A 27497-nucleotide genomic window follows, 5' to 3' on the forward strand; every position below is an offset into this window, starting at 1 on the left:
ACAGTCCCCGCGTGGCGCAGCGCAGCGGGGACGCTGGGATCGCCCGGATCTCCCTTCACGGCGCCCCGCGCCCCGGCGCCCTCGGCCGCTTCTTCTTCCTTCACGTCGCCCCGGCGGGAGCGGCGCCCGAGTCGGGTGCGACATGTCCGGGGCCGGGTAGCCGCGCCGCCCGCCGGCCAGCCAACCCGCCTTCCGAGCCACCCGCCCGCGGGCCGGCCGGCGGGGGAGTCGCGGGGCAGGCAGGTAGGGGCTGGACCGGGCGGGGCGGCGGGCGGGGAAGGAAGGGAGGGAGCGCCGGCGGGGCGGGGGCTCTCCCCCAGCTGTTCTCCGGCGCTGCACATCTGGTTCCGGTTCCTCTCTCCTGGGGAAGTGAAAGTGGAGGGGAGGGCGCAGCCCGGAGTTAGCTAGCAGTGCCCTGGCGCCCTGCACCCCTCCTGCGCCCGCGGGTCCTAGAGCTCGAGCACCCCTCCCTCCGCTCGGGTCACGCGGCGGCCGGCGCTGCTGCCGTCACGTCTCCGGCCGCCTGCGCGCCCGCTCCTCTCTGCCCTCCTGCTCCTTCCTCACCCTCCTCCCGCTCGGCGCGCCCTCTGCCCCAACGCGAACTTCCCGCCGCCCGGCTTGTGGGCGTTGCGACCCGGAGTGGCGCCCCTGCCCCTTGCGTTCCCCAGGGAGAAAGGGCTGCCTTCTGCAGGACTCTTCCCTGGCTCGGTGAGGAGAGGCCCGGGTGCGGAGGTCCTGCCGATGGGGGCCACTCGCTCTTCTGCTGGTCTCAACCTCATGGCTCCCGCCTGCTGCCTTGGGCATAGGGCATAGGGCTCCCTCCCATTCGCCAGCACGGGACGAGGCATGGGGCTGTGTCCCAGAGCTAAATCAGGAGGCTGACGCTAACTCCTGGCCTCACCTCGCAGATGTAGAGACTAAATTAAGCTGGAGTTGGTGTGTGTATGTGTGTGAGGCCAGAGGCCAGGTTAAGGAGAGCCAGCTTGGCTACTGAGCTTCCTTTGCCCCCTCTTCTCTTGGCAAGGGTGGGAGGTTAGGTAGGATTGTACATCCTGGATCCAGGCTGAGCCTCCTCTGCCTTGCTCCGGGTCCTTTAGTCTAAGGTTCCAACTTGGAATGATGCTGTGTTGGCACCTTCAACGGTCCCCCCCCCCCCCCAGCACACGCGCGCACACACACACTCACACACCCATAGGCTGGCTTCCGCTGAGCTGCAGCTTCCCCTCCACTGTTTCAGGAAGTCACCTCCCTTCCCCTCTGAAGCGGCCCCCACGCCTTCGGTCCTCAGCTGCAAGCCACCCACCAAGCTCTTTCCCAGCTTCTGCACCCTGGGGCACCCCGGGACCCTTGGGGCTCCTACTCCCTGGGGTTGGGCCATGAAGGCAGGTGAGAAGAGTTACTGAAGACCCGTTGTGGGCCTGTTTCTGTCTCTGGGCTCCATGGAGGAGGGCTTGGGGATTTCTGGGACTGTCTCCCACTCTGCTTTGGACTTAACTGGGGATACCTAAGGATCCTGGAGGTTGGAGGGCAGTGGTTTTTTTGTCAGATAGTGGATCTAAGTTAGGAAAAAAGGACACTTGAGTCTGGCAAAAAGACGCTTAAAGTTTGGGTTTTGTGGAGTCCTCACAAAAACCTAGAAGTGGGCTCTTTAAGAACATTAGCTGGCTCATGAGGTTCTTAGATTGTCAACTAGAGTAGGAAGGCCAGAAACCCATAAAAAGACTGTAGTTGGCATGATGTCATGGCCAGAAGGAATGATGTCATTGCAGGCCATTACAGAAAAGACTGTGATCTCTGTTATGTTAGGGAGTGAAGTGGGGTGGAGTCTTTAAAAAGGACACAGAAACTATGATGTCAGAGCCCAGGTTAGCTGTGTGCGGTGGAGTGGAGTTTGGGTTCTTTGGGAAGAGGGCTGGTACCACCAAGAGGGAGGGTCCTGGTCTCTTTAAGGAGCTGTGGTGGGCTGTGAGGGCCTGGTGATGTCACAGGCGGGAGAGTTTAGGATTGGCTGACCACTGATCCTGCTTTTCCTTGAAAGGACTAGGAAGAGGAGGGAAGCAAGAGGGGGGACTCCCTGGTTGCCACGGCAACACCAGCCTTCGTTGCTTCATCTCTCCCCCACTTGACCATTCCAGATGCAGTGAGTGAGGGGGGGGCCATGGCGGAGGAGCGGCCCCCCCGGCTGGTGGATTACTTCGTGATAGCTGGGCTTGCAGGGAACGGAGCGCCCATCCCTGAGGAAACGTGGGTTCCTGAACCCAGTGGGCCCCTTCGCCCTCCCCGGCCAGCTGAGCCCATCACAGATGTGGCAGTCATCGCTAGGGCCCTGGGCGAGGAGGTGCCCCAGGGCTACACGTGCATCCAGGCTTCTGCCGGGGGCCACCCCTTGGAACTCAGTGCTGGGCTCCTGGGTGGAACTCAACCAGTCATCTGCTACCGGAGGGGGCGTGACAGGCCCCCCCTCGTTGAGCTGGGGTGTGTGCACCTACCCATGCTGGCACCAAGGGTGGCTGGGAGGAGAACTGGGGTGAGGCAGGGAGAGGTAGGGGTATGGGATGAGGGATGTGCAATGGGAATGGGAAGGGAGTGGGCTACAGGCCAGGGAGAAGGGCCTGAAGTTGTGCGTACTTAGTTCTCACACAGATTTGGGTGCATATACTAGTGCTGCTACTTGCTAGCTATGTGACCTTAGGCAGGTTATTGAGCCCCTCTGAGCCTTTTCCCTCATCTGTAAATTGGGGAAAATAATACCTCCTCATAGCGTGGTTGAGAAGATTAAGTGAGATAATCCATATAAGGGACTTAGCACAGAGTCAATAAATGGTAGCTTTTATTCTTAGTATTTATTAATGAACTTGAGAACCATGGAAGGTTTGAGGAGTTGTTACTGATCAAGAAGTAGAGCCAAGGGCAGAAGAGGGGCACAGGATTTCGGAGGGCAGAGTTCAGCAAGAAGTGGGCCCTGGTGTTGGGGTTTGACTAGGCTGAGTAGGTAGGACTAGGTAGGCAGATCTAGCAGGACTGGGGTCTTGCTCCTCTGTATTGGACTTTTGACATCTCTTTCTGTTCTCTGTGCCAAGGGTGTTGTATGAGGGGAAGGAACGTCCCAAGCCTGGCTTCCAAGTGCTAGCTACGACACCCTACAGCCACTCAGCCAACCTGGCCCCTCCAGGCCCTGGGCACCCCCGCACCTACCTCACTTACCGGCGGGCAGCAGAGGGGGCAGGGTTGCATGCCCTGGGCATCACTGACCTCTGCCTGGTGCTGCCCAGCAAGGGCGAGGGCACGCCTCATACTTACTGCCGATTGCCCCGCAACCTCAACCCTGGCATGGTGAGTGGGGCCCCGAGCCAGAAGCTGAGACCTGCCCCATCTCTGTGTGACGGTGTGGACCCTGGGCACAAAGGGTATCCTAGGACCAAGGCGTCTAATGGCGGGGCGGGGCCCAGAGGCGTGACTCTCGTTTTGGGGGACTGGGATTAGTGGGAGTTATAAAGACAAAGACCACGTGGGGGTGGTGGAGAAAATGAACCCCAGAAACCTTTGTTAGCTGTGTGTCTGCTTGTCTCTTGCCATTTCTGGGGCAGTGGGGCCCAGCAGTGTACCTGTGCTACAAGGTGGGCCTGGCCAAGGCCAACACGCTGGTGTATGAGGCAGGTGAGTAGCCCCTCTGTCTCTCCAACCCCTTGACCCTCTGTGTCCCTCTGCCCTGGTGCCTCTTGGCTGGTACCTTCAGTGTCCACAGAACTCACTTCCCCTTTGCCGCTTGGCCCGTCTCTGGGATCCCCTGCTTCCTTCCCCTGGAGTCTGATTGACCCTACTCCTTTTGGGTACCCCCACTCTGCCGGGGGTGCAGAGCTGCTGGGCCGCTACCCAGAGGAGGACAATGAGGCGTTCCCGCTGCCCGAGTCAGTGCCCGTCTTCTGCCTGCCCATGGGGGCCACTATCGAGTGCTGGCCTGCCCAGACCAAGTACCCCGTGCCCGTCTTCTCCACCTTTGTGCTCACGGGTGCAGCTGGTGATAAGGTGGGTGTGCAGAGTGTGGTCAGGGGTCCGGGCTCCACAGGGCCCGCCTGACTGCCCCTCTGCCCCTGCCAGGTGTACGGTGCTGCCTTGCAGTTCTACGAGGCATTCCCGAGGACCAGGCTCTCGGAGCGGCAAGCGCGGGCCCTGGGCCTGCTGAGCGCCGTGGAGCGGGGCCGGGCACTGGGGGGCCGAGCTGTGCGCAGCCGCCGTGCCATCGCTGTGCTGTCCCGCTGGCCTGCCTTCCCTGCCTTCCGCGCCTTCCTCACCTTCCTCTACCGCTACTCCGTCTCAGGCCCCCACCGCCTGCCCCTGGAAGCGTGAGCACGAGACTTCCCCGGCACTGGGAAGGGTTATGAGGGGATCTCGGGAGGCCAGGAGAGATGGATGAGATTAGGCTGGAGCTGGGGGTGGGGGGACCTGGGTGGGCAGAGGAGTGGGGATGGGGCTGTAGTGTGTGGCTGGAGAGTTGGTCCACTGCAAAAGTGCCCCTGGCTGAGGGGCTGAGTGGGGCCTGAAATCCAGGCTACACTTGCTAGCTAAGTCCTGGCCAGGGGCTGTGCAGGCCCAGAGGGAATCTCTTTTCTGATTTGCATAAATGCTGTACATAATGGAGGCTCTGATGGCTGACACCATTCTCGAGGTGGATCTCAGGGAGGAGTAAGGTTCTTGTGGACAGGTGAAGGAGAAGAGCAAATGTGGCTGAATGAAGTAGACTGGGAGTCTGCCTCTGACTGGACCCCTCTCTCCCCCAGGCACATCTCCCACTTCATTCACAATGTCCCCTTCCCTTCCCCACAGAGACCCCGCATCCTGGTGCAGGTGAGAGCTGAGGCTGAGGCTGGGGCTGGATGGGAGGAGGAGAACTGCCAGGGGCTAGTCTTCACCATCCTGACTTGTGGCTCTTCTGTCTCCCAGATGTCTCCCTATGACAACCTGCTCCTCTGCCAGCCTGTATCCTCACCCCTGCCCCTCAGGTATGTGCCCAGGTTGGGGGGGCTTTGATGACCAAGGACATGGTAGGTGCCAGGCAGATGGGCACAGGTGTTGAGGTCTATGCAGGCTGGGCCCAGGTGGCGTCTGTGCCCAGTGACTAGGGAAAGGCCTCCTGCTGACTCTTCCCCCACCTTGGCATTGCCCGCAGTGGTGCCAGCTTCCTGCAGCTGCTGCAGAGCCTGGGCCCAGAGCTGGCTATCACACTGCTGCTGGCTGTGCTCACGGAGCACAAACTGCTAGTCCACTCACTGCGGCCGGACCTGCTCACCAGCGTCTGCGAAGCCCTCGTCTCTGTGAGTGCTACCCTGCCCAGACTGCCTTGCCTAGAGTGTTCCTTCTGGTGCCCCGGTCCCTACCTAGATTCTCCTTACTTTTCTTTTCTTGGGGAGGGTTCCTCAGCCTTTTACCCTTGGGCACGACCTACAGGACATACAGCTTCCGTCAGGAGCTCTTCTTTGGAGCCCAACTCCCACAGCTTCTCTCAATAGGCACCACCCCCAGGGCCAAGGCCCCCTCTCCTGCTGCCCCTACGCCCTGCTCACTGGTGCTCACTCCCTGATGCTTTAGATGATCTTCCCGCTGCACTGGCAGTGCCCCTACATTCCGCTGTGCCCGCTAGTGCTGGCAGACGTGCTGAGCGCCCCCGTGCCCTTCATCGTGGGTATCCACTCCAGTTACTTCGATCTGCATGACCCGCCTGTGGATGTCATCTGTGTTGATCTTGATACCAACACACTCTTCCAGTAAGAGGGCTGGGTCTTGTCCAGGGGGTTTCGAGGTGGGGGGCAGGAGAGGGCTGGTGTATGCAGTGTACCTGCTCAAAAGGAGCCTCAGGCAAAACGTGGAGGAGGCTGGCGAGGAGCCCCATCACCCTTCCTTCCTTCTGTTTATCTCACAGCACTGAGGAAAAGAAGCCCCTCTCCCCTCGGATCCTGCCCCGCAGACCCTACAAGGTTCTGCTGACTACACTGACAAACCTATACCAGCAGCTGGATCAGAGTGAGGAGCGTGGGTGGCGGTGGGAGGCTGGAAACTGTCATTGACCTTGAACCTCCAGTTTGGGGAGGCCTGTGGGGAGCTGACCTTACCTGAGGAGGTTAGAGGAGTTAGGCTTTCATTTGGTGGAAGTGAGAGGAATTCAAATTCCAATTTAAGCAAGACGGAAGCGAATGTCACGTTAATATTCCTGAATATGTCAGGGAGGTTGAGCTTGTCATTGGGGAGGCTTGAAACTGTTACCTGAAAGTAACTTTTTTTTTTTGTAAATTCTTTTTTTTTTAATGAATTAATGAATTTTTTAATTAATTAACATTAATTTTTTAATGAATTAACTTATTTATTTTTGGCTGCATCGGGTCTTCATTGCTGCGTGCGGGCTTTTTTCTAGTTGTGGCGAGCGGGGGCTACTCTTTGTTGCGGTGCATGGGCTTCTCATTGCGGTGGCTTCTCTTGTTGTGGAGCACGGGCTCTAGGCATGTGGGCTTCAGTAGTTGTGGCTCGCGGGCTCTAGAGCGCAGGCTCAGTAGTTGTGGCGCACAGGCTTAGTTGCTCCGTGGCATGTGGGATCTTCCCGGACTAGGGCTCGAACCCGTGTCCCCTGCATTAGCAGGTGGATTCTTAACCACTGCACCCCCAGGGAAGTCCCTGAAGGTAACTTTTTAGTTACTATTGGTACCAGGTCTGTTAGGACCTGCCGGTGGTGGGGTAGCAACAGTGACTTCTGTGTGAAGGGCAGGGTTGAGGCAAGCCCTACGGGTGCTGGCCCTGATTCTCAGGCTGCCCTGGTCCCCAGCATATACTGGACCCGAGGAGGAGGCCTCCCTGGAATTCCTGCTGACAGACTATGAGGCAGTGTGCGGCCGCCGGGCCCAGCTGGAGCGCGAGGTCCAGGGAGCCTTCCTCCGCTTCATGGCCTGCCTGCTCAAGGGCTACCGGGACTTCCTACGCCCGCTCACCCAGGCCCCCTCTGAGGGGTCTCGTGATGTCGACAACCTCTTCTTCCTGCAGGGTAAAGGGGCCCTGTCTCTGCTTGGGGCGGGGGTCACGGGAGGGGTGGCCAGGGGCTGGGCTCCATGGGGAAGCCCGGGGGGACGAGGAATCACACAGTTTCTTGTTCCTTCACTCAGCACACGTTTTTGTGGGCACCAGCTTTGAGCTGTATGCTCTTCTGGGCTTGGAGAGGGGATAAGGGTACAAAGATGAACCAGCTGTGGCCCTGCCCTCTGGGAAGCCTTGGGCTTGGTGGGGACACAGTGACGCCTGTGTTGAGCCGCCCCCATGGGCGAAACTCTCTTCCCTTGGAGACTCCCCAGTCTGAGGTCCTAGGTGCCAACAGATAAAAGGGAGGGATTCCGTGGGACTGTGGTGCTGGGGTAGCTGAGCTGCTCGGCTTGGCGTGTGGTGTAGTGGTGCCAGAGGGGCCAAAGAGGGGATGACTTTGATGGCCTTGGACGCCAAGTTGGCAGGGAGCCGAGAAAAGGGTTCGGAAGGGGGTGCCTGTGGTAGGGACCCCTGGTAACCTTCCTCTCTGCCCCATTCTCATCTGTCAGGCTTCCTCAAATCCCGAGAACGCTCCAGCCACAAGCTGTACTCCCAGCTGCTGCACACACAGATGTTCTCGCAGTTCATTGAGGAATGTTCTTTTGGCTCTGCTCGGCATGCTGCCCTGGAATTCTTTGACTCTTGTGTTGACAAGGTATTGGGCATTATCCCTTCTCTTCATGCCCTTTGCCCTCTGCTCTCCTCTTGGCAGTCTCTGTTATCCCAGGTATCAACACTCTACATCTCATCTGTGGCAGGGATGGTGCCCCTGGAGTTATACAGGGCACAGCCTATGCAGCATATGTGACCGGCCTCATAGACGTACTGTCTTCCCATTCCTCACTCCATCCCCCAGCTCTGTCTCCAGGGCCTTGGTGGAATCTGGACCCACTACCTCCTTCCCTGTGGCTATGCTTTCCTGCGAGATGCTCATTCTCTTACCATCCTGCTCCAGGTCCACCCAGAGCAGGAGAAGCCGGAGCCAACACCCTTGGTGGAGCTGGAGGAGCTGTCAGGAAGTGAGCTCACTGTCTTTATCACACCTCCCGAGGAGCCGCCGGCGCCAGAGGGCAGTGAATCTACCCCCCAGTACTGGTGAGAGCCTCTTGTCCCCTCACTTGTTGTGAGGCCCCATGGGCTGACTTAGTGCCGACTGCTCCTGATGTTGCCTCTCTCTGCCCCTCCAGCTACGATGGGTTCCCCGAACTACGGGCTGAGCTGTTTGAGTCTCCTCAAGAGCAACCCGGGGCTCTGCCTGTGCCAGGTCCATCCCGTAGTGCCCCCAGCAGTCCTGCCCCTCGCCGTACCAAACAGGTAACCCGCAGGTGGGCCCCCCAGAGGCATCTGGCTCAGGCCAAGGGCTGCTGCTTCAGTTTCTTCATCTGTAAAATGGGTATAATAGTATTTACCCCATAAGGTTGTTGGAAGGTTTCAGTTATGTCTGGCACATGAAATATTAGCTATTGTTACCACTGTCATCATCCTCATCTTCATTTTCTGAGCACTCTGGGAAACCAGGGCACCTGCCCGAGCTCAAGCTAGGCATCTCTGCTTGGGGATCCTGGGCTGTGTGTGCAGCATCTCTCCCGCCTTGTCAGTACACAGACCCTTCCTCAGGGAGGGTGCTGTTTCTCCCACACTATTTTAAGACCTGCCCTGCCCTGGCATTGTACTCACCCAGGTGTGTCCCCTGCCCTACCTAGGAGATGAAGATCGCACAGCGGATGGCACAGAAGTCAGCAGCTGTGCCTGAGCTCTGGGCCCGGTGCCTGCTGGGCCACTGCTATGGGCTGTGGTTCCTGTGTCTGCCTGCCTACGTGCGGTCGGCGCCCTCCAGGGTGCGGGCACTGCAAACGGCTTACCAGGTGCTGCGCCAGATGGAGAGCCGCAAGGTGGTGCTGCCCGACGAGGTGGGCACCTGCGCCCAGTCCCAGGGGCTTGTGCAGGCATGGGAGCTGTGAGAGGGAAACTTGGTGACCGTGGAAAGCAGATGGGGAGCACGGGCACAAGTTGAGAGCTCCATCACATTCACTGAATTAATGAACATGTTCAGGGTGTAGCAGTAGAGACTGCAGGGTGGCAGGGTCAGCAGGAAGGGTAGGTGGCTCTGAGGCAAGCCCAGGAGCTGCCAGGGGCCAGTGAAGTCTGTGAGAATTGGGGAGGCTGGAGAAGGGTGCTTGCTGAGACTTGAGGATTTGGGTTGGGAGTGAGTCTGCTCTCATCCTGCATGTCTCCTGGCCCAGGTGTGTTACCGGGTGTTGATGCAGCTCTGCTCACACTATGGGCAGCCCGTGTTGTCCGTGCGGGTCATGCTGGACATGCGGCGGGCAGGCATCGTGCCCAACACCATCACCTACGGCTACTATAACAAGGTACCTAATTTGGGGTGAGGGGGGGATGGCAGCCTGTGCCGGGTAGGTGTGTGGGAAGGATGCTGCTCCCTGACACCTGCCGCTCTCCCCTCTCCTTGGAGGTTGGGTCCATACAATCCAACAAGGTCCTGTCACCATTGTCACCCATTGTGCTCCTCTAGTGCCTTAGCACCTACACACGGTTTTCTCATACTTGGCCGCTTTGATCTTCACCCACAATACCCCTGACAAGGAGGTTGGGCGAGTACTGCTACCTCCCGATGATAGCTAATAGTGGGAGCCAATATGCCAGGCCCTGTTCCAAATACATTTTCCACATCAAATCATTTTTTTTTTTTCTTTTTGTGGTATGCGGGCCTCTCACTGTCACGGCCTCTCTTGTTGCGGAGCACAGCTCCAGACGCGCAGGCTCAGTGGCCATGGCTCAGGGGCCCAGCCGCTCCACAGCACGTGGGATCTTCCCAGACCGGGGCACGAACCTGTGTCCCCTGCATCGGCAGGCGGACTCTCAACCACTGCGCCACCAGGGAAGCCCACATCAAATCATTTTATCTTTACCACAGCCCCATGAAGTGGAATGATTATTGTCCCCATCTTACAGATGAGGCCATGAGGTTGCAGGGGCTTAGTAACTTGTCCGAGGTACCACAGTGAGTAAGTTAGGGAGTTAGGAGATGCACACAGGCACGCCGATGTTTCCTGAATTCAGGCCCTTAACCATGATACTAACCTATATTTCCTGTTTTTTAGATGAGGAAACTAATGACCCAAAAAATGAACCGATTTCTTCAAAGCCCATAGTTTATAAACAGCAGAGTCTGGATCCAGGTTGTCTCCACTGCTTCTGGCTTCCTCTAGAACCCCTCAGGGTGGCAGCTGCCAACTGTCTCTTCTGGGCTCTTGCTCCCGGCTGAGCCATTGGCAGGACAGTCCTAGGCAGGATGTCTGGAGGAGAAGGTGGTCCCTGGGGCTCCAGGTCAGGCAGTTGGCGTCAGGCTGAGGCCAGGGTATGGAAGTAGGCCATCTTCACGGGCACTGTGCTTGGCAGGCCGTGCTGGAAGGCAAGTGGCCGTCTGGTACACCGGGTGGGCGCCTGCGCTGGGCCAAGCTCCGGAACGTGGTCCTGGGGGCTGCTCAGTTCCGCCAGCCCTTGAGAGAACGGCGGCAGCGGTGGCAGTGTCAGAAGCAGGAGGAGGAGGCAGAGACGGCAGCACAAGAGGCAGGCGGCTCCCAGACAGGTGGGTAGGGGCTGGTGACACGGGCAGGGGGATAGGCGTGGAGAGCTAGGGCTGGCCTAGTGGCTGGAACTGGGCGTTCTCAGAGTGGATAAACTATACTTGGCTGGTAACAAAAGAGATGAAGTTCTGCCTGGGAGGAGCCCCATAAATCCAGGTCCACTTAAGGAGCTCTGTTTCGGAACTGGGGGCTGGGTTTCTAGCTGGCTGCCTTTCAATCCCCTCTCTATCTTTTACAGAGCCCTATCTGGAGCGCCCCTCCCCTACCCGCCCCCTTCAGCGCCAGACTACCTGGGCTGGGCGAAGCCTGAGGGACCCTGCCTCGCCTGCGGGGCGCCTGGTGAAGAGTGGCAGCCTGGGGAGTGCCCGAGGGGCACAGCCCACTGTGGAGGCTGCCGTGGCCCACAGTGAGTGCCCTCGTCCCACACCCCAACCCTCAGCCCCGTCAGCTTCCCTGACCACTTGCCAGTGAAAGCGGGGAAGGCCAGAGCCAGGAGGGACGGGTGGTGCTTTGTGGTGGGCACTGTAGGCGCTGAGGGAATCTTGCCTGGACTGTCACCATGGTGGGGGCTGTGGTGCCAGAGTCTGTACAGCCAGGAATTGTGTTTACTCAGTTCCTGGAGGAGGGACTGGCCTCCATCTTCCCTGATTCTTTTCTGCCCTGTAGTGATAGAGGCCTTGGGGGTGCTGGAACCCCGGGGATCACCTGTGCCCTGGCACGATGGAAGCCTCTCAGACCTGAGCCTGACCGGGGAGGAGCCGGCACCTGGAGGCAGCCCAGGGGACGCAGGCTCAGCCCTGAGTACCCAGTCCACTGAAACCCTGCAAGGGCCAAGTGGGTGGGTGCCCAAGGCTGGCTGGCATCAGGATGAGGCCAGCACCCCACGAAGAGGGCTGGGTGCCCGCCTCCAACAGCTGCTAACTCCTTCCCGCCGCTCCCCTGCCTCTCGTGTTCCTCCGCCTGAGCTGCCCCCTGACCTGCCTCCCCCAGCCCGCCGCAGCCCCATGGACAGCCTTCTGCGCCCACGGGAGCGCCCTGGATCCACTGCATCCGAGGTAGCCAGTGAGGGGAGGGTCCAGACACTTTAGCACCGGGAGGCCTGGGGAGGAGCTGCTAACCAGGAGTGCGCAGAGAGGGCCTTGAGGGGTGGCTGAAGCCAGCATCCTGGGTGAAGAGGAGCATGGGTGTGGCTAACTATGCTTTCTCATGTAATGGCAGAGCTCAGCCTCTCTGGGCAGTGAGTGGGACCTCTCAGAATCTTCTCTCAGCAGCGTGAGCCTTCGCCATTCCTCAGAGCGCCTCAGTGACACCCCTGGATCCTTGCAGCCACCTTCCCTGGAAGTGAGGATAATCCCTCCCACGCAGATGTGCTTGAACACACACATACACCACACCCATGCACTCTGTCAAAGGCAGGGGTTGGGGAGGAGGTGGGAGGAGCCTGGGCTGGGATGTGAAGATGAGAGGGGCTGGGGAAGGAGCACGGGCTCCAGAGCCTAGAGGCCAAAAGGGGCCTGCTTCCTGGGGTCTCCTTGCCTGCAGATCCTGCTGTCTAGCTGCTCCTTGTGCCGCGCCTGTGATTCCCTGGTGTATGATGAGGAGATCATGGCTGGCTGGGCACCTGATGACTCCAACCTCAACACAACCTGTCCCTTCTGCACCTGCCCCTTTGTGCCCCTACTCAGTGTCCAGACCTTTGATTCCCGACCAAGGTGCCCAAAGCAGGGCGAGTGCTGTGGGTGGGGCAGGGAGGTGGAGGTCCGAGGGCTGACCCTCCTGCTATCTCGCTGCAGTGCCCCCAGCCCCAAGCCTGCCTCTGCTGGTGCCAGTGGCAGCAAAGATGCTCCTGTCCCTGGGGGCCCAGGCCCTGTGCTCAGTGACCGCAGGCTCTGCCTTGCCCTGGATGAGCCCCAGCTCTGCAACGGACACGTGGGGGTAAGGGCTGGGCCAAAGGGGCACAAGCAGTGTGTGTGTGTGTGTGTGTGTGTGTGTGTGTGTGTGTGTGTGTGTGTGTGTGTGTGTGTGTGTGTGTGTGTGTGTGTGTGTGTGTGTGTGTGTGTTGCCCTGTGGGTGGCCCCAGTGGTGCTGGGGAGAGGTAGGCATTGAGGGCAAGGGATGTCCCAGAAGCTGTTGGACATGGTGGCCCAGTGGGAATTGTGGCTCTGAGGATGGGGCCGTGGTACATGCCCTCCATTGCCCTCCCACTTTGTGCCTGACAGGGTACCTCCCGGCGTGTCGAGAGTGGGGCATGGGCGTATCTGAGCCCCCTGGTGCTGCGTAAGGAACTGGAGTCGCTGGTAGAGAATGAGGGCAGTGAGGTACTGGCGTTGCCTGAGCTGCCTGCTGCTCACCCCATCATCTTCTGGAACCTTCTGTGGTATTTCCAGCGGCTACGCCTGCCCAGTATTCTGCCATGCCTGGTGCTGGCCTCCTGTGATGGCCCCCCACCTCCCCAGGTCAGTTCCCTGATATGGTCCCTGCTTCCTCATCTCCCAGTTCTGTTTCTCAGTCCTCTGTGTCTTCAGTGCTGTAGAAAGAGCACAGGCTTTGGAGTTGGTTGTACCTGGTTTGACTCCCGGCCCTTTCACTTCACTACTCTGAGCTACAATTTCTCATCTGTAAAATGGCATAAGTGCCGCCCCCCCACCCCCACAGACAGGGCTGTTGTTAAGGCACCTAGTGTAGTGCCTGGTACCCAGACAATAATTTGTTAATGTTCATCTATTTATTGCTCTATTCACTGCACCAATATTTATTGAGCACCTTTTAGGTTCCAGGCAGAGTTTTAGGCACTAGGGATGTAGCAGATTACAAAACAGAGTCCTTGCTCTCAATAGAGCTTGCATTCCCACGGGGAACAAGAGTTCCTTTCTCTCTTCTCTTTGGCTATGTCCTGTAATGTTCCTGTCTCTTGGAATAACGCCTGTCCATTTCCTGTCCCCTGCCTCCCACCCCATGAGCCTCTCTCCTTTATCTTGGCTCCCCGCAGGCCCCATCTCCTTGGATAATGCCTGATCCAGCATCTGTGCAGGTGCGGCTGCTGTGGGATGTCCTGACCCCTGACCCCAACAGCTGCCCACCTCTCTATGTGCTCTGGAGGGTCCACAGTAAGTCTGGTATTTGGCCTAGGATGGGAAGGGGAAGGTCCCAGACTTAGAGGGCTCAATAATCCTGGCTACCTTCTTTTTTTTCACCCAGGCCAGATCCCCCAGCGGGTGGTATGGCCTGGCCCAGTACCTGCATCCCTTAGTCTAGCATTGCTGGAGTCCGTGCTGCGCCATGTCGGTCTCAATGAGGTGCACAAGGCTATAGGGCTCCTGCTGGAAACTCTAGGGCCCCCTCCCACTGGCCTGCACCTGCAGAGGTATCGTGTTCCTATCTGAGAGGTCCCTGGTCTGTCCTGGGCTCCATACCCCCTTTATCTCACTTATACCCTTTTGCCTCCACTCCAGGGGCATCTACCGTGAGATCTTATTCCTGACATTGGCTGCTCTGGGCAAGGACCACGTGGACATAGGTGAGGGAGCAGGCAGGGGGCTGAGGAGTTTAGGGACCAGGTGTGGAAGCTTGGAATCCTAATATACTGACCTACCTCCACCCTCTTTCCTAGTGGCCTTCGACAAGAAGTACAAGTCCGCCTTTAACAAGCTGGCCAGCAGCACGGGCAAGGAGGAACTGAGGCAGCGGCGGGCACAGATGCCCACCCCAAAGGCCATTGACTGCCGAAAATATTTTGGAGCACCTCTGGAATGCTAGGGACCCTTAAGCTTCCTTCTCCAGCCTGGGCTGAGGAGGTGAGGGAGAATGGATTCTAGAGATAACCTGCTTCCCTGTTGCTTTCACAGAGGAGTTGGGAATAGGCTGGGAAGCATGCCGAGCCGTAGGCTCTGAATGGGGGCAGCAGGAAGAGGGACCCACTGTTACCAAAAGTCACAATTCCCCTATCTCCAACCTGCCCTCTGTGCTCATGTTGATGTTGGAGGAGGCCTGGGGGGAGCTGGCACATCTCTGTTCCGCCTCATCCTATACCAGGAACTCCTCTCCAGGGTACCCACAGATCTGCACTGCCCTGGTCATTTTATAAGTTTTTGTTTTAAAAAACAACTAGAAAGATACACAGCTACTGAGCCTTTGCCCTGAATGGGAGGGAGGGATGTCATTCCCCACCAATGATGGTCCCGCTTCCCTAGAGTTGCCGAAGGAGCCCAAGGCTCTCCATGCTTTTCTACCTTAGTGTTTGTATTTTATTTTAAGTTATTTATTCTGGAGCCACAGCCCCCTTGCTTATGAGGTTCTTATGGACAGTGAGAAAGAGAAGGGAAATGGGCCCACGTGGTCCAGTGGTTTGTAGCTCCTTGAAAGTTAGGAGGTGGGAGCTAGAGGAGTCCCAGCCTCCCCTTAGGAAAAACTGGTGCCCCTCTGGTCCTGATCCTTTCTGTCCACTCCACCTTGGGGAATGCTTCACCCACCCAGGGCCCTGACTGTGCAATAAGGATTGTTCCTTGCGAAGTTTTGTTGGATGTAATATAGTAAAAGCTGCTTCTGTCTTTTTCCTTCTGCCTCCTGTTCTCTGAGTCTGGGATAATGGTGGGGGATACCCCACTTTTTCTCCTGGCTGCACATCCTCCTTTCCACCTTTGCATCCCTTGCTGCCTTCAGGCACGCACTGCTTTCCCTGACCAGGTCTGGTTCTGGTCCCTTGGGGCACAGGGAGTTCTTGGAGCAGGAGAGGGGTGAATCCGGTGCTGGCTATGGTGGTGCCAGTCTGTGTGGTACTTCCGGCCCTCCCACACAATCACCCCCTTGTCCCTCATCTGTACCCCACACAAAGACTCCATTCTCTGGGGGCCCTGAGCTCATCTCTGCCTTCTTTCCTCTCCCCACAGCTTCCCCCTCCCAACTTCTCCAGTACCTCCACAGGGCAGCTCTCACGCATCCTGGGAGCCCTGGATCTCATTCTAGGCCTCCTTAGTTGCTCTAGTTGAAGGCAGTACTCTTCCAACCAGGGACTCAACCTGGGGACAGCACCAGGAAGACAGGGGCAAGGATTAAGGGGGCTCACTGCGTGTGGGCGCCAGGCATCCAGGCATCATTTTTCTAATCCTTTTGGTCCACTCGGAGTTCTCCCTTTCTTTCCTATATAATGAAATAAACACAGGAAACACTCCTAACAGAGCTGCAAAATCAATTACCAAAGGGAATTAGCCAACAAAACAGAAATATCTTGGGGAAGGAGGGCAGGAGTGTCAATGGAGGAAATAACTTACATGAGCCTCTAGCGCAAATTCCTGGGGGTGGATATCGGTGGATGAAGAGAGCCATACCACTTCTGAATTCTGGGACCTTCAAGCCAGAGGATGCGTCCCCATCCTAACTTGAGCAGTGTCCTAAAGGAGCTGCAAAGGAGGGGCTTAGGAAATGCCATCTGTTTTTGCCAGGGACTAGGAGATGCCTTCTTCAGAGGGGAACCCTCATGTCACCCCAGGTTCTGATCAGACCTCACTCCCTAGAGTCAAACTTTCCCTGTATCATCCCCAACAACCTTCTGCAAAGTTGAGTGACTTCCTTCCTGAAAACATAAGTTTCTGTTGAGTGTAGCATGCCCAGCTGTGCACTGAACCATCTAGAATTATAGAGCGAATTTTGGGGCTCAGTCCCTACCTTAATAGAGCATACAGTCTTCCTGGTCTAGAATGCCCCGATGATGACTGCCTCCCAGCTTATGCTGCTCATTTTTCAACAGGACTGTAGTCAGATGGGTGGAACTACAGAATTCTTTAACCGCGAGAGTACCTGCAGATTCCAATAGAAAAGTACTCACCACAGCATCTGACATCTCTGTCCTGTGGCTTAGGGAACTGTATGAGGGGCAGGATAAGTCCAAATTACCTGGCCCCATTTCTTTTCCCTGACTTTAGAGTGTGTAGGTTCAAGTATGACAAATTTTAGTTAAATCTTGTCTCTGGCACTTACTAATTTTATTACATCAGACAAGTTACTTAACTGCTGTGCCTCAGTTTTTCCTCATGTGCAAATTGGGGAGGTTGTTCAAAGATTAATTATATAATCTACATAAAGTGCTAAACACACTCAATAAATGTTAGCCACAAAAAGAAAACGAACAGAGCCTGCATAGGGCAAAGTCACGTCCACTACACCAGTGGCCTTGCTTACCTGTCTGTCTTGGAGCTTGATCGCTCCAGATTGAAAGTTCCCCCTCCACGGCCTGATTTTAATTTTGCTGAAAGGCATTTTCTCAGGCCTCACTAGTATCTTCCTCAGGCTAGTATCTTCCACCACTGTGTTTCTCATATCCTTGCAGCCCTTGAAGAATGGCCCTTCAGACAGCAGAGAGTGCCCTGGACTGATAATGGACAAAGCAGCAGGTTAGGGAAAGAGGGCTGTACCTTCCATGAGGGCAGTGACTTTGTCCCATTTACTGTATATCCCCAGCACATAGAAGAGTATCTAGTCACATAATAGGTCTTCTATCGTGTGTGAAATAACCGAGCCAGTGAAGGAATTAAAATGACATAATTTTCAGTGTGGTAAAAGACAGGTACTACAGGTAGAATACCAATCGAAGCTGAATTTTGAGCTAAGAGGGTGAAATTGTTGGAAAAGTCAGGAAAATTCTCATAATAGTTAATGTTTACTGAGTACTTACTATGTGCTTAGCACTATCCTGAGCTTTTTTAAAAAAAAATATTTGTTTGCACCAGGTCTTAGTTGCAGCAGGCGGGCTCCTTAGTTGCAGCACATGGGCTCCTTAGTTGCGACTCGTGGGCTCCTTAGTTGTGGCATGCAAACTCTTAGTTGCAGCATGCACGTGGGATATAGTTCCCTGACCAGGGATCGAACCCAGGCCCCCTGCATTGGGAGCATGAGGTCTTACGCTGCGCCACCAGGGAAGTACCCCTCTGAACATCTAAAATGTATATTTTATAATCCTCACCATTACCCTATGAACTAGGTACTCATCAAGCATTCCCATTTTAAAGATAGGGAAAGTAGGGCATAGAAACTAGAGGTTAAGTAACTTGCACCCAAATCACACAACTGGTAAGAGATCCAAACCCAGACAGTTGGACTCCAGAGACCATGTTCTTGGAAAGAGAAGGTGTTTTATCCACTTTAGAATTGGGGCATGCCTCTGCATGTGTGTGTGTTCAGGGGCCCACCTGTATTTTTGTGGACATGTCCTTCATTAGTTTCATTTCTATTGCACAGCATGACTTCTAAATGATTCGAAAAAACACATTCTAGTGCTTCTGGAACCAGTTATTTCTGGGTTCAAACCACTGCTTAGTCACTAATTAGCTGTCTGACCTTTTCAAGTTCCTTAGCCTCTCTGAACCTTTTTTTTTTTTTTTGCGGTACTCGGGCCTCTCACTAACGTGGCCTCTCCCGTTGCGGAGCACAGGCTCCGGACGCGCAGGCTCATTGGCCATGGCCCACGGGCCCAGCCGCTCCGCGGCATGTGGCATCCTCCCGGACCGGGGCAGGAACCTGTGTCCCCTGCATCGGCAGGCGGACTCCCAACCACTGCGCCACCAGGGAAGCCCCTGAACCTGTATCTTGATCTACCTGGATTCAAATTTCAGCTCTGCCACTTACCATGTGTAACTTTGGGCAAGTCATTTGATTTGTACCTCATTTTCCTCATCTGTAAAATGGGGATAACAGCATCTACCCCATAGAGTTATGAGGAATAAATAAAATAACCCACGCATAGCTCTTAAAAGAATAAATAAGGATGCATATATAGCACAGTGCCTCAGTCTCTTTTCCCAAAACGTTAGCTATTATTATTCCTTCAACACACTGACTCTGATACTTGGTCCCTATCCTCAGATGCTCAAGAACAATACTTGTGGTAAGTGCTCGAGAAACGCTGAGAGTTTAGGTGGGCCTAACTGCTTTTGGGAAGTAGGGAGGCTAGCAGGAGTTGGGCCTTGAGTGGAGTCGGTGGAGTGGGAAGCTGTTTCCCTCACTGTGAACCTGACCAGACCAAGAGATCCCGAGAGGAGCTGCGAGGGCTCTGCACGGCGTAATTTCTCAGCAATTTGGCTAGCTGCCTTTTTTTCTCCTGTCGTGGTTCAGTCACGACAGGACCATGCTGGGATACAATGAAGACCAGGAAGCTCAAGGCCTTTGGCAGATGGAGACAGGCCACGCCCCAAATAGACTGCAAGGCCTGAGCGCCTCAAGCTACTTCTATCGTGAAATTTCTGGATTCTGTCGGGATGAAACACCATCCAACACAGAGCCCAGCGCCGTTCGCCAGTCTCCATCTTTAGAATTGGAAGAATGAGAACAGGCCAAAGGGGAATCCCGGTTTTGGGATACTGGGGTACGGCGGCTGCCTGGGGACCAAAACGTCTCTAAGGTAAAGTTGCAGCCTGAAGCGATTTTTTGACCCCCGACACTTAATGGGCTGCTGAAGACCCGGATGTGTCTGGGACTGGCCGAGGTACCCATTAACGCGCCCCCGCTAGACCATCCCCCTCCTCCGTTTACGATTGGGTCTTAGGTACGCCAATCATCACTTCTCCAGCCACTCACTCTTCAAGGGTGGGGTGTAGCCCCGGCATCCTGTCTCCTATTGGTGTGGCCGAGAAGAGGAGGGCGGGGAGGCCGGCTCAGGTCGCCCAATGGGCGTCGTGGCGTGTGGGGAAGGCGGAGTCGAGGCGCTTGGCAGCTGCCCAATCAGCGTCCTTGTTTGTGTGGTGCCGCCGCCGCCGGTGCAGCCGCCGCCGCCGCCGCTGCCCCCGTCTGTACCGCAGTGTCTGCTCCGCCCGCCCGCCCGGGTCCGGCCCGCCCCCCTCTCCCACCCCCGCCCCCGGTCCCGTCAGCGGGGTCCGGAACCTACTGTGCCGTAGCCTCTTCCTTTTTCGACGCCGCCGCCGCCGCCTGGGGAGGCGAGCTAGCCGGGAGTTACACCGCCACCGCCAGGTGAGGAGCTTTGGCCTAGGCCAGCCTGGCCGCCCGCCCGCCCGGGGGCGGTGAGGAGCGAGGAAGGGAGGGAGGCTGGGAGGAGGCGGTGGTGGCGGAGGTGGGGGAAGGGAAAGGTGGAGGGGCGGGGGGAGGGGAAGCGCCCGCGAGCCGACGCCCGCCCGCGCGCCCCCGCCTTGCGTCCCCCTCCCCCCACCCCGGCACCGCGCGCCCCCGCCTCGCGCTCCCCCTTCACCTCATCCCCTCCCCCCACTCCGCGCGCGCGCCCCGGTCTTTCACTTCGGCCTCGCGCGCCCCCAGCTCGTGTCCCTTCATTTCTTCTCCTTTTACTCTTTCTCCCCTCCCTCGCGCCCCGTTTCCCCCGCCTTCCCCGCTTTCACTCACTGCCTCAGGCCCGCCATGCTCCCCTCCTTCCTCTCTAGCGCGCCCCCCCTTAACTCTCTCCACCCCCAGTGGTGCCCTCAGGGTGCGGGGGCCGCTCCCTGCTCTCAGTCTTGTGTTTGCTGGCGGTTGGGACAAATGGGGGATCCTTAAGGGTGAAGGAAGCACGGGATGATTACCTTTCTTAAGGCGAAGGGATCTGGAACGCAGAACCTTACTCCTTTATTTCATCGTCCACCGTTCCCTCGTCCTCCCTTAGAAGGGAATTGTCTAAGCCTGTGTGGGTACTTGTCTTCTGTAGGGACTAAACTACCCCTTTCTTCAGCCGGGCTTCTGGGACCCACTGGATCTGGGACCCACTGGCCTGAGGGTCGATGGAACTAGAACTTACCTTTTACTAAACCAAATCCGGACTTAGAGTACTTTTTGCCTCCCTGCTCTAAGGAGCTAGCCACTCCTATGAGTGCAGAGCTTTCGGTGCCATTCGCCGGCCCAGGCACTTTTCCCCTTCATAAAGGTATGGTAGCCTCCTTGGATTCTTCCCTAGCATCAACTTCCCTCTACACACAAGGTGTTAGTTCATAGGGCTGGCCCTGAAGTGGAGATGGAGGCATTGATGGTGGGTGGGTGGCATGTGGATGCTAACTGAGCTAGCTATCAGCCTTTTCTGCTGCTGTCATCTGGAGAATCAGGTAGCCTTCCGAGAACCAGTTTTCTCATTTCTAATAAATGATTATTTAGAGGGCTTTTGTGTGCGTGTGAAGAGAGCAGGGAGATGCTTAACGTAGTGTGTTTCAGCAAAGGAAAAGAGTAGTGCTTTCAGGCCAGACTGAAAGAGATTTGAACTTGCAGCAGCTGGAGTAAAAGCCGGTTTAACAGATCTGTGTTGGGAGAAGAGCTGATGCTTTTGAGTTTTTAAAACATTTTTCTCTCAAAATTATTTTTAAAAAAGACAATGCATGCATGTGATACAAAGTGAAAAGAAGTCTCTCTCTCTCTCACCTGTGTTCTCCAGCCATCCAGTCCCCATCCCAGTACAGATGACTTCTGGTTGTTTTCTTGCAGCAGCGGGCTGTCTATATGTTGTTGTCTGTATGTTGGAGATTATCCTATTTGGGAGTTTAGTGCTAACTTTACTGCTCCTTCTTTGATACACTGATTTAAACTCTTCCTTGAGATAACCATTTGGATTCATATTTTTGGTGTTGGAGCAGTCTCGGTAGGGTATTGTCCTGTAGTAGCATTTCTGTTGGTGCTTGGTTGGGAAAGAGGCTACTGCTGGAGCTGGTAAAGGTGGTGCTTTGGACAGGCTCAATATATTTTGAGCGAAGGCCCACACCTGTTGGAAATGGTGCTGCTTTTTTGTGACTGATATTCAGTCTCTGACTGTTTTGGAATGGGCTGGGTCAAGAATAGTCTTTCCTTGGGCTTTTTAAGCAGGTGGGCTGTATAAATAACGAGTTAATGGGAGTACTGATTTGGTAGTACTGTGTTCCGTTTTAAGAGGAATATAGTTTTTTAGTCTAGTGGCAGTGGTAGTCATCATGGTAAGGAATGAAGTAGATAAGTATTAATTAGCAGGAATCAGAAGGCTGGACCTTTAGGCTGAGTGACCCAGTTTGAGAAGAGGTGAGGCTTATGGACTTTTGTCCTGCCTATTCCTGACTTGAGAACACTTTTGATGAGGTGAGAGTGATGAGTAGCTGACAGCAGAATCCATCTTTTTGACACTGTGGTTTGCCTTCCCTGCCTATGTGTGATGTCTGTTAACTTCCTGTTTAGAGGCAGTCCCAGTAGGGTCTGAATAGAGGCTACATTCAAATACTTGTCTAGGAACAACGTTAACCAGGTTCCCTGATCAGCACTTCAGATGTAAGTTATGGCAGTAACTTTTACTGCCGTGTTTAGCGTAAGGCCGTAGGGTGGTGGGGAAGGGAAACGTGAGAATTCTGTTCTGAATTTCAGTCTTAAAAGTACATTCAAAAGTCTGTGTGCTGCCTGCCTCCCCTTTTTTGGACTAATGTCTCTCCTTACCACCCACCACCCCCACCTTCCCCCCACCCCCACCCAGATCTCCAGGTTGGGTTTTGTTTAGAGAACAGCAGTGTGGAAGAAGAGTCAGTGTGTCAATAATAGTATCCTAATCTTCTGCTGGGACCTCTGGATTAAGCGTTATCTCGTATGTTGTATGTAAACTAGGCCTGTTGTTATTTTAATTTAATTTAATTTATTTATTTTTGGCTATGTTGAGTCTTCCTTGCTGTGCGAGGGCTTTCTCTAGTTGCCCAGAGCCAGGGCTACTCTTCGTTGCAGTGCGCAGGCTTCTCATTGCGGTGGCTTCTCTTGTTGTGGAGCACAGGCTCTAGGCATGTGGGCTTCAGTAGTTGTGGGTCGTGGGCTCTAGAGCGCAGGCTCAGTAGTTGTGGCGCACGGGTGTAGTTGCTGCAAGGCATGTGGGATCTTCCTGGACCAGGGCTCGAACCCGTGTTCCCTGCATTGGCAGGCGGCTTCTTAACCACTGTGCCACCAGGGATGTCCCTCTTGTTTCAATTTACTGATTCTTCCTTCCTTCCTTACCTCCCCCACCCATCAAGCTGAAGGTGCATATTTAGGGGAAGAGCAGCTGTGCTGTCCTGGTTTCTAGACTCTGGAGCTTATTCCATGTTAGCCACCTCATTGGGAGTCATGCTGACAAGTAGCCCCTCTGCACTCAGCTCAGGATGCTCATTTAGTTCATTGAGAAAAGCCAAACCAGCTTTGGTTGATTAAAACAATTGCTCGATAAATCATGATTTGAGCCATACTGGAACTGAAGGACTTTCTTCTCCAGACCACTTGCAGTACTTAAAGCTCTGCTTCATTACATATTAAGGCACAATAGCCAGGCATTTTCTGAGACAGTTTAGAGGGGAAGAAAAAAAAGACACAGAGTCAGATTGACTATAAATCTAGTCCTGGCATAAAGCTGTTCACCTTTTGCTCAGGAAAAATCCAGCCTATCAGGCAGTGCCACACGAAGTTGCAGTTCTCTTGCATTGGCTAAGCAAGCAATCCTGGGAATTGGATACATAAGGAAATTCAGCTTCTGTTGAAAAGAACTGGCTTTGGTGGGGGGAAGCTTCTGTTAGCCATATAGTTTATCTTCAGTAATCCCTGTGATGTTTTTTCTGTAGGTACTGATTGGGGATTTTGGTGGCTCCAGAGTCCATGAAGCAGAGAGCCTCCTATATTTGCGTAGTAGTGATGAAAGCCTCTGAAGAGTAGATTTGATTTGAAGTGCTCCTTCTTCATGTTCCATCTTTTACCTTCTCTTTTATGGATATATGAAATATCCCTATACGGTTTGAGTTTATTCAGTAGAAAAGGAGTGACCCAGGGTCATTAAGGGCTTAACCAGTCTGATATACTTCTAGATGGTATCTCAGTAATGTTTGATGTCTCCCTCATAATCCTCTGGTGTTTGCCGTAAGTTGCCATCAACCGGCAAGACGCTATCAAGAGTTCTGGCTTGTACCAAAAGCAACAGATGAATGAGGACACATATTTTGTTAATTTTGAGGTATGAAATGGTCAAATCCCAGACCTTAAAGAGTCATAATAATTGCAGAAGCTTCTTTGACTACATGTGAACTTAGTTGTTATTAATACTAACAGTAAACTATTAAGGAAAATGACAATACTTTGGCATTCCTGAGTCATTCTCTTGTTTTTTTTTCACATCTGGCTAGTATACATTTTTAAAAGTAATTCAGTTACTTGAACCTGAAAGCCATGCTTTAAGCCTCCTAATAAAGCTTTCTTGATCTTGTCTCATTTATGGGGAAGGTGGAGTTTGTAATCTACCAAAAAATAGGCTGGATATTAGGATTTAGATTAGACTTTAGGATTAGTAAATTCTCATTATGGTTGTGAGGGATTAGAAATGTTAATTGGAGAGGTTGTGCATCTCTAACCTAGAAGGTAGTTATAAAGTTAGCTTCTTGAGGATATTTAAATTCAGACTTCCTTGGAGGGAGTTTGTGGGCTAATAAGTGGCAAATTGGAATAGCAGAACACAAGCGTAGAGAGTCTAGAAATCCCGGGTCAAATCCTAGCTTTACCATTTATTTGATACAGGATTTTGGGTAAACCTCCTAAATTTTTTTTTTTTTTGGCCACGTGGCTTGTGGGATCGAACCCAGGCCCTCAGCAGTGAAAGCATGGAGTCCTAACCACCAGACCACCAGGGAATTCCCAAGCCTCCAAATTTTTGAACTCCCGTTTCTTGCACAGTAAAAGCCAGTCTTTACCTTGGGCTCTAAGGTCTTACATGATCTGCCTCTCCCTATTCTCTTTTTGATCTCCTGTCATCCTCCCTTTTGCTCACTCCATTCCAGCCACATTGACTTGTTCCTTAAGTGCATTAGCCACACTCTATCTCAGGACCTTTGCACTAGTTATTCCCTCTAGTGGGAAATAACTAGTTTTTCCCACAGAGATAATACAAATGACTAATTTTCTTACCTTCTTCAGTCAAGCCTTTGTTTAAATGTCACCTTTTCAATGAGACTTTATCCTACCCCTATTTAAAATTTCACCTTTAGCTTCCACCCCTCACTTGTAATCCTTCTCTGTTCTTTCTTTTTCATACAGCAATTACAGCTTTCTAACACACTTATTTGTTACATTTATTGCTTATTGATTCCCCTGGTATGATGGAAGGTCTGTGAAAGCATGGATTTACTCTGGTGTTTTGTTTAATGCCTAGTGCAGTGTTTGGCATATAGTTAATACTCAATAACTATTTCTTGATCAAATAGGAATAATAATAACTTTTCCAAACTTCGTATTTGTTTATAACAAAACTATGAAATGTGGTATGATACAGGATATTAAAATGTTTTTTGAACTTTGAAGCATTATACAAATAACGATGATAAAATGATTGCCTTCCCATTGAAATGGTAAATAACACTTGATTATGGAAAAAAATCTTCATATATATTCACATATATTATCACATCTCCTAAACTCCAGCCCTCTGTTTCCAGTTGTCTACTTTGTGCTAGACATATCCATCTCAGTATTCCATTGGTACCTCAAGCTCAGCATTTTCATCATCTATTCCCATTTTGTGATTCATTGAGTCACCTAAGCCAGAAATGAGAGCATCATTGTCAATTCTCTCTCTCTCCCTTATCCATTACTTTCCAAATATTTCTGAATCTATACCTTTTTTCTGTATCTCCGTTGCGGGTCTCCTAATTCAGGACCACAGCAACTCTTATTTGGAATATTGCCATGATCTCTTACAGTTCTGTTTGTTTTTAGTCGTTTCCTTTTAAACTCTCAATCATATTCTCTTCAGAATAGTCTAATGGAGATCTGATTATTCTACTTGGCCTTCTCAAAGGTATTCAATAGTTTCCAATCATTTAAAGGTACTCTGCATAATATCAAAGCCCCTTTGTAAATCTTGACCTTTGTTTTTCTATCCAGCCTTACTTTTCTCCCTTTACAGTTTATACATGAGCAAATACAGTTCTTTTATTCTTTTTTTAAAAAATTTATTTATTTTTGGCTGCGTTGGGTCTTCATCGCTGTGTGCGGGCTTTCTCTAGTTGCGGTGAGCAGGGGCTACTCTTCGTTGCGGTGTGTGGGTTGCTCATTGCGGTGACTTCTATTGTTGCAGAGTACGGGCTCTTGGCACACGGGCTCAGTAGTTGTGGCTTGCACGCTCTAGAGAGCAGGCTCAGCAGCTGTGGTGCACGGGCTTAGTTGCTCTGTGACATGTGGGATCTTCCTGGACCAGGGCTCAAACCCATGTCCCCTGCATTGGCGGGCTGACTCCCAACCACTGTGCCACCAGGGAAGTCCTCCAAATACAGTTCTTTTAGTTCCCAGATCAGCTACCAAATTTCATCTCAAATGCTGCTGTCTCTGGGAAGCCTTCTTTGACTTGCCCAAAGAGACTTAGATATGCTTTCTTCTTTGATCTCACTGTAATTTATAAATATTGCTTGTCTCCCCCAGTGGTCTGACAACATTCTGAAATAAAGAGATAGCATGTCTTTTTACTTTTGTGTCTCCAGTGCCTATCATGGTGCCTGTCACCCAAAAAGTATTTTAAAATATGAATAATTCTGTGGGTTGAGAAAATGCTGCGTACATTTAGAAGATGCCCTATTTGTTATGTTCTGGGAGCAGAAGAACAAGTTTGGAGTCTTGGTTCTTTTTATCATCTGTGTGACCTTGGTTGAGTCACTTAAAGTCTCCAAGCCATAGTTTTCTCAGCGTAGAAATGAGGATCAGTAGCTGCTTTATCTGTTTAACTAGGTCTCTTTGTCAGTCAAATGAGATTATGCATGTAAAGATGTTTTATAAGCTAAAACACTGTACAGTTGTTAGTTATTATGTACTGACACAAGCTGAGCTTTTCTCACAACTCATTTTTTCTTATTTATATTCATGTAAGGCCCTTTTTATCACTGAAACCATAAATACTCTTCTACAACATGTGTTCTGTTCATATCCATTTTTATCAGTAGGTGTAGTGTGTTCCTGTATATCATTCTTTTTTTTTTAAATACTATTTATTCGGTTGCACCAGGTCCTAGTTGTGGCAGGCATCTCCTTAGTTGCAGCTCGCCAGCTCCTTAGTTATGGCATTTGAACTCTCAGTTGCAGCATGCATGTGGGATATAGTTCCCTGACCAGAGATTGAACTTGGGCATCCTGCATTGGGAGTGCAGAGTCTTATGCACTGTGCCACCAGGGAAGTCCCCCTATATCATCTTAAATGTGGCAAATTTAAAGCCTTTCTCAGTCCAGTGGATTAAAAAGTTTGCAAAATCCTGAGAAATTACACTTCTCAGGGAGCATTTCAGTCATGGATTCTGTAATTTTTCCCTCAGATTTTAAAAAATTGCATTTTTGCAACTTTTGGAACTTGAAGGGAATTTTTAAAATTATTTATTTATTTAATTTATTTTTGGCTGCGCTGGGTGTTTCTTGCATGGGGGCTTTCTCTGGTTGCAGCGAGCAGGTGCTACTGTTCATTGCAGTGCATAGGCTTCTCATCGTGGTGGCTTCTCTTGTTGCAGAGCACGGGCCCTAGGTGTGCCGGCTTCAGTAGTTGTGGCACATGGGCTCAGTAGTTGTGGCTCGTGGGCTCTAGAGCTCAGGCTCAGTAGTTGTGGCTCATGGGCTTAGTTGCTCCGCGGCATGTGAGATCTTCCTGGACCAGGGCTCGAACCGTGTCCCCTGCATTGGCAGGCAGATTCTTAACCACTGCGCCACCAGGGAAGTCCCTGAAGGGAATTTTTAAAATGTAAATATAAACTCATTTGTTGAGCACTTTCTTTGTGTAAGGCTTTATGCTATTTAAATTCTTACAGTAACTCTTGTGAGGGAGATATTATGATCACTTTACAGATGAGAAAACTCAATTCCCAGAGAGGTTGTCATTTTGCTAGAATCTCAAAAATTAATAAAAGTGATGAATCCAGTATTTGA

At 52.9% G+C, this 27497-nt stretch overlaps 2 protein-coding genes and 1 long non-coding RNA gene across 18 annotated transcripts in view; 2 read left to right on the forward strand and 1 right to left on the reverse strand.

Annotated features, from left to right (window-relative positions):
- The first annotated feature begins 103 nt into the window (after nt 1-103).
- Nucleotides 104-15220, forward strand: DENND4B (DENN domain containing 4B). 13 transcript variants are annotated; one of them, XM_033858457.2, is made up of 29 exons: nt 577-708; nt 1238-1386; nt 2136-2475; nt 3081-3333; nt 3588-3657; nt 3857-4026; nt 4099-4343; nt 4779-4845; nt 4942-5000; nt 5168-5312; nt 5587-5762; nt 5918-6018; nt 6812-7027; nt 7569-7714; nt 8015-8154; nt 8247-8373; nt 8763-8969; nt 9303-9431; nt 10480-10669; nt 10906-11073; nt 11334-11725; nt 11886-12008; nt 12210-12379; nt 12461-12602; nt 12887-13123; nt 13657-13774; nt 13866-14031; nt 14120-14184; nt 14278-15220. In XM_033858457.2, the coding sequence occupies exons 2-29, from the start codon at nt 1377-1379 to the stop codon at nt 14421-14423; spliced, it is 4518 nt and encodes a 1505-aa protein (XP_033714348.1). In that variant the 5' UTR covers nt 577-708; nt 1238-1376; the 3' UTR covers nt 14424-15220. The 13 variants fall into 13 exon arrangements, with proteins under 13 accessions (XP_073663237.1, XP_073663218.1, XP_073663228.1 ...); XM_073807142.1 differs by having other exon boundaries at nt 11334-11722; XM_073807117.1 differs by lacking the exon at nt 577-708 and adding an exon at nt 106-243 and having other exon boundaries at nt 12210-12602.
- LOC117312666 (uncharacterized) lies at nt 9755-19694 on the reverse strand. Of its 2 annotated transcripts, none has more exons than XR_004527096.2 (4): nt 19540-19694; nt 16842-17031; nt 15935-16063; nt 9755-15803 (listed from the first exon to the last, which is right to left on the reverse strand). It is a non-coding gene; the product is annotated as an uncharacterized lncRNA (long non-coding RNA). The 2 variants fall into 2 exon arrangements; XR_004527098.2 differs by lacking the exon at nt 19540-19694 and adding an exon at nt 19233-19387.
- GATAD2B (GATA zinc finger domain containing 2B) overlaps nt 19422-27497 on the forward strand; it is an 83972-nt gene continuing 75896 nt past the window's right edge. For 2 of the 3 annotated variants that reach the window (XM_073807198.1, XM_019919296.3), the window contains exon 1: nt 19422-19622. The gene's annotated coding sequence lies outside the window, so the exon portion shown is untranslated. The remainder of the gene's footprint in view (nt 19623-27497) is intronic. The other variant, XM_019919297.3, reaches the window with a different exon arrangement.

Source organism: Tursiops truncatus, chromosome 1 (genome assembly GCF_011762595.2).
Source record: "Tursiops truncatus isolate mTurTru1 chromosome 1, mTurTru1.mat.Y, whole genome shotgun sequence".
NCBI classification, from domain to species: Eukaryota; Metazoa; Chordata; class Mammalia; order Artiodactyla; family Delphinidae; genus Tursiops; species Tursiops truncatus.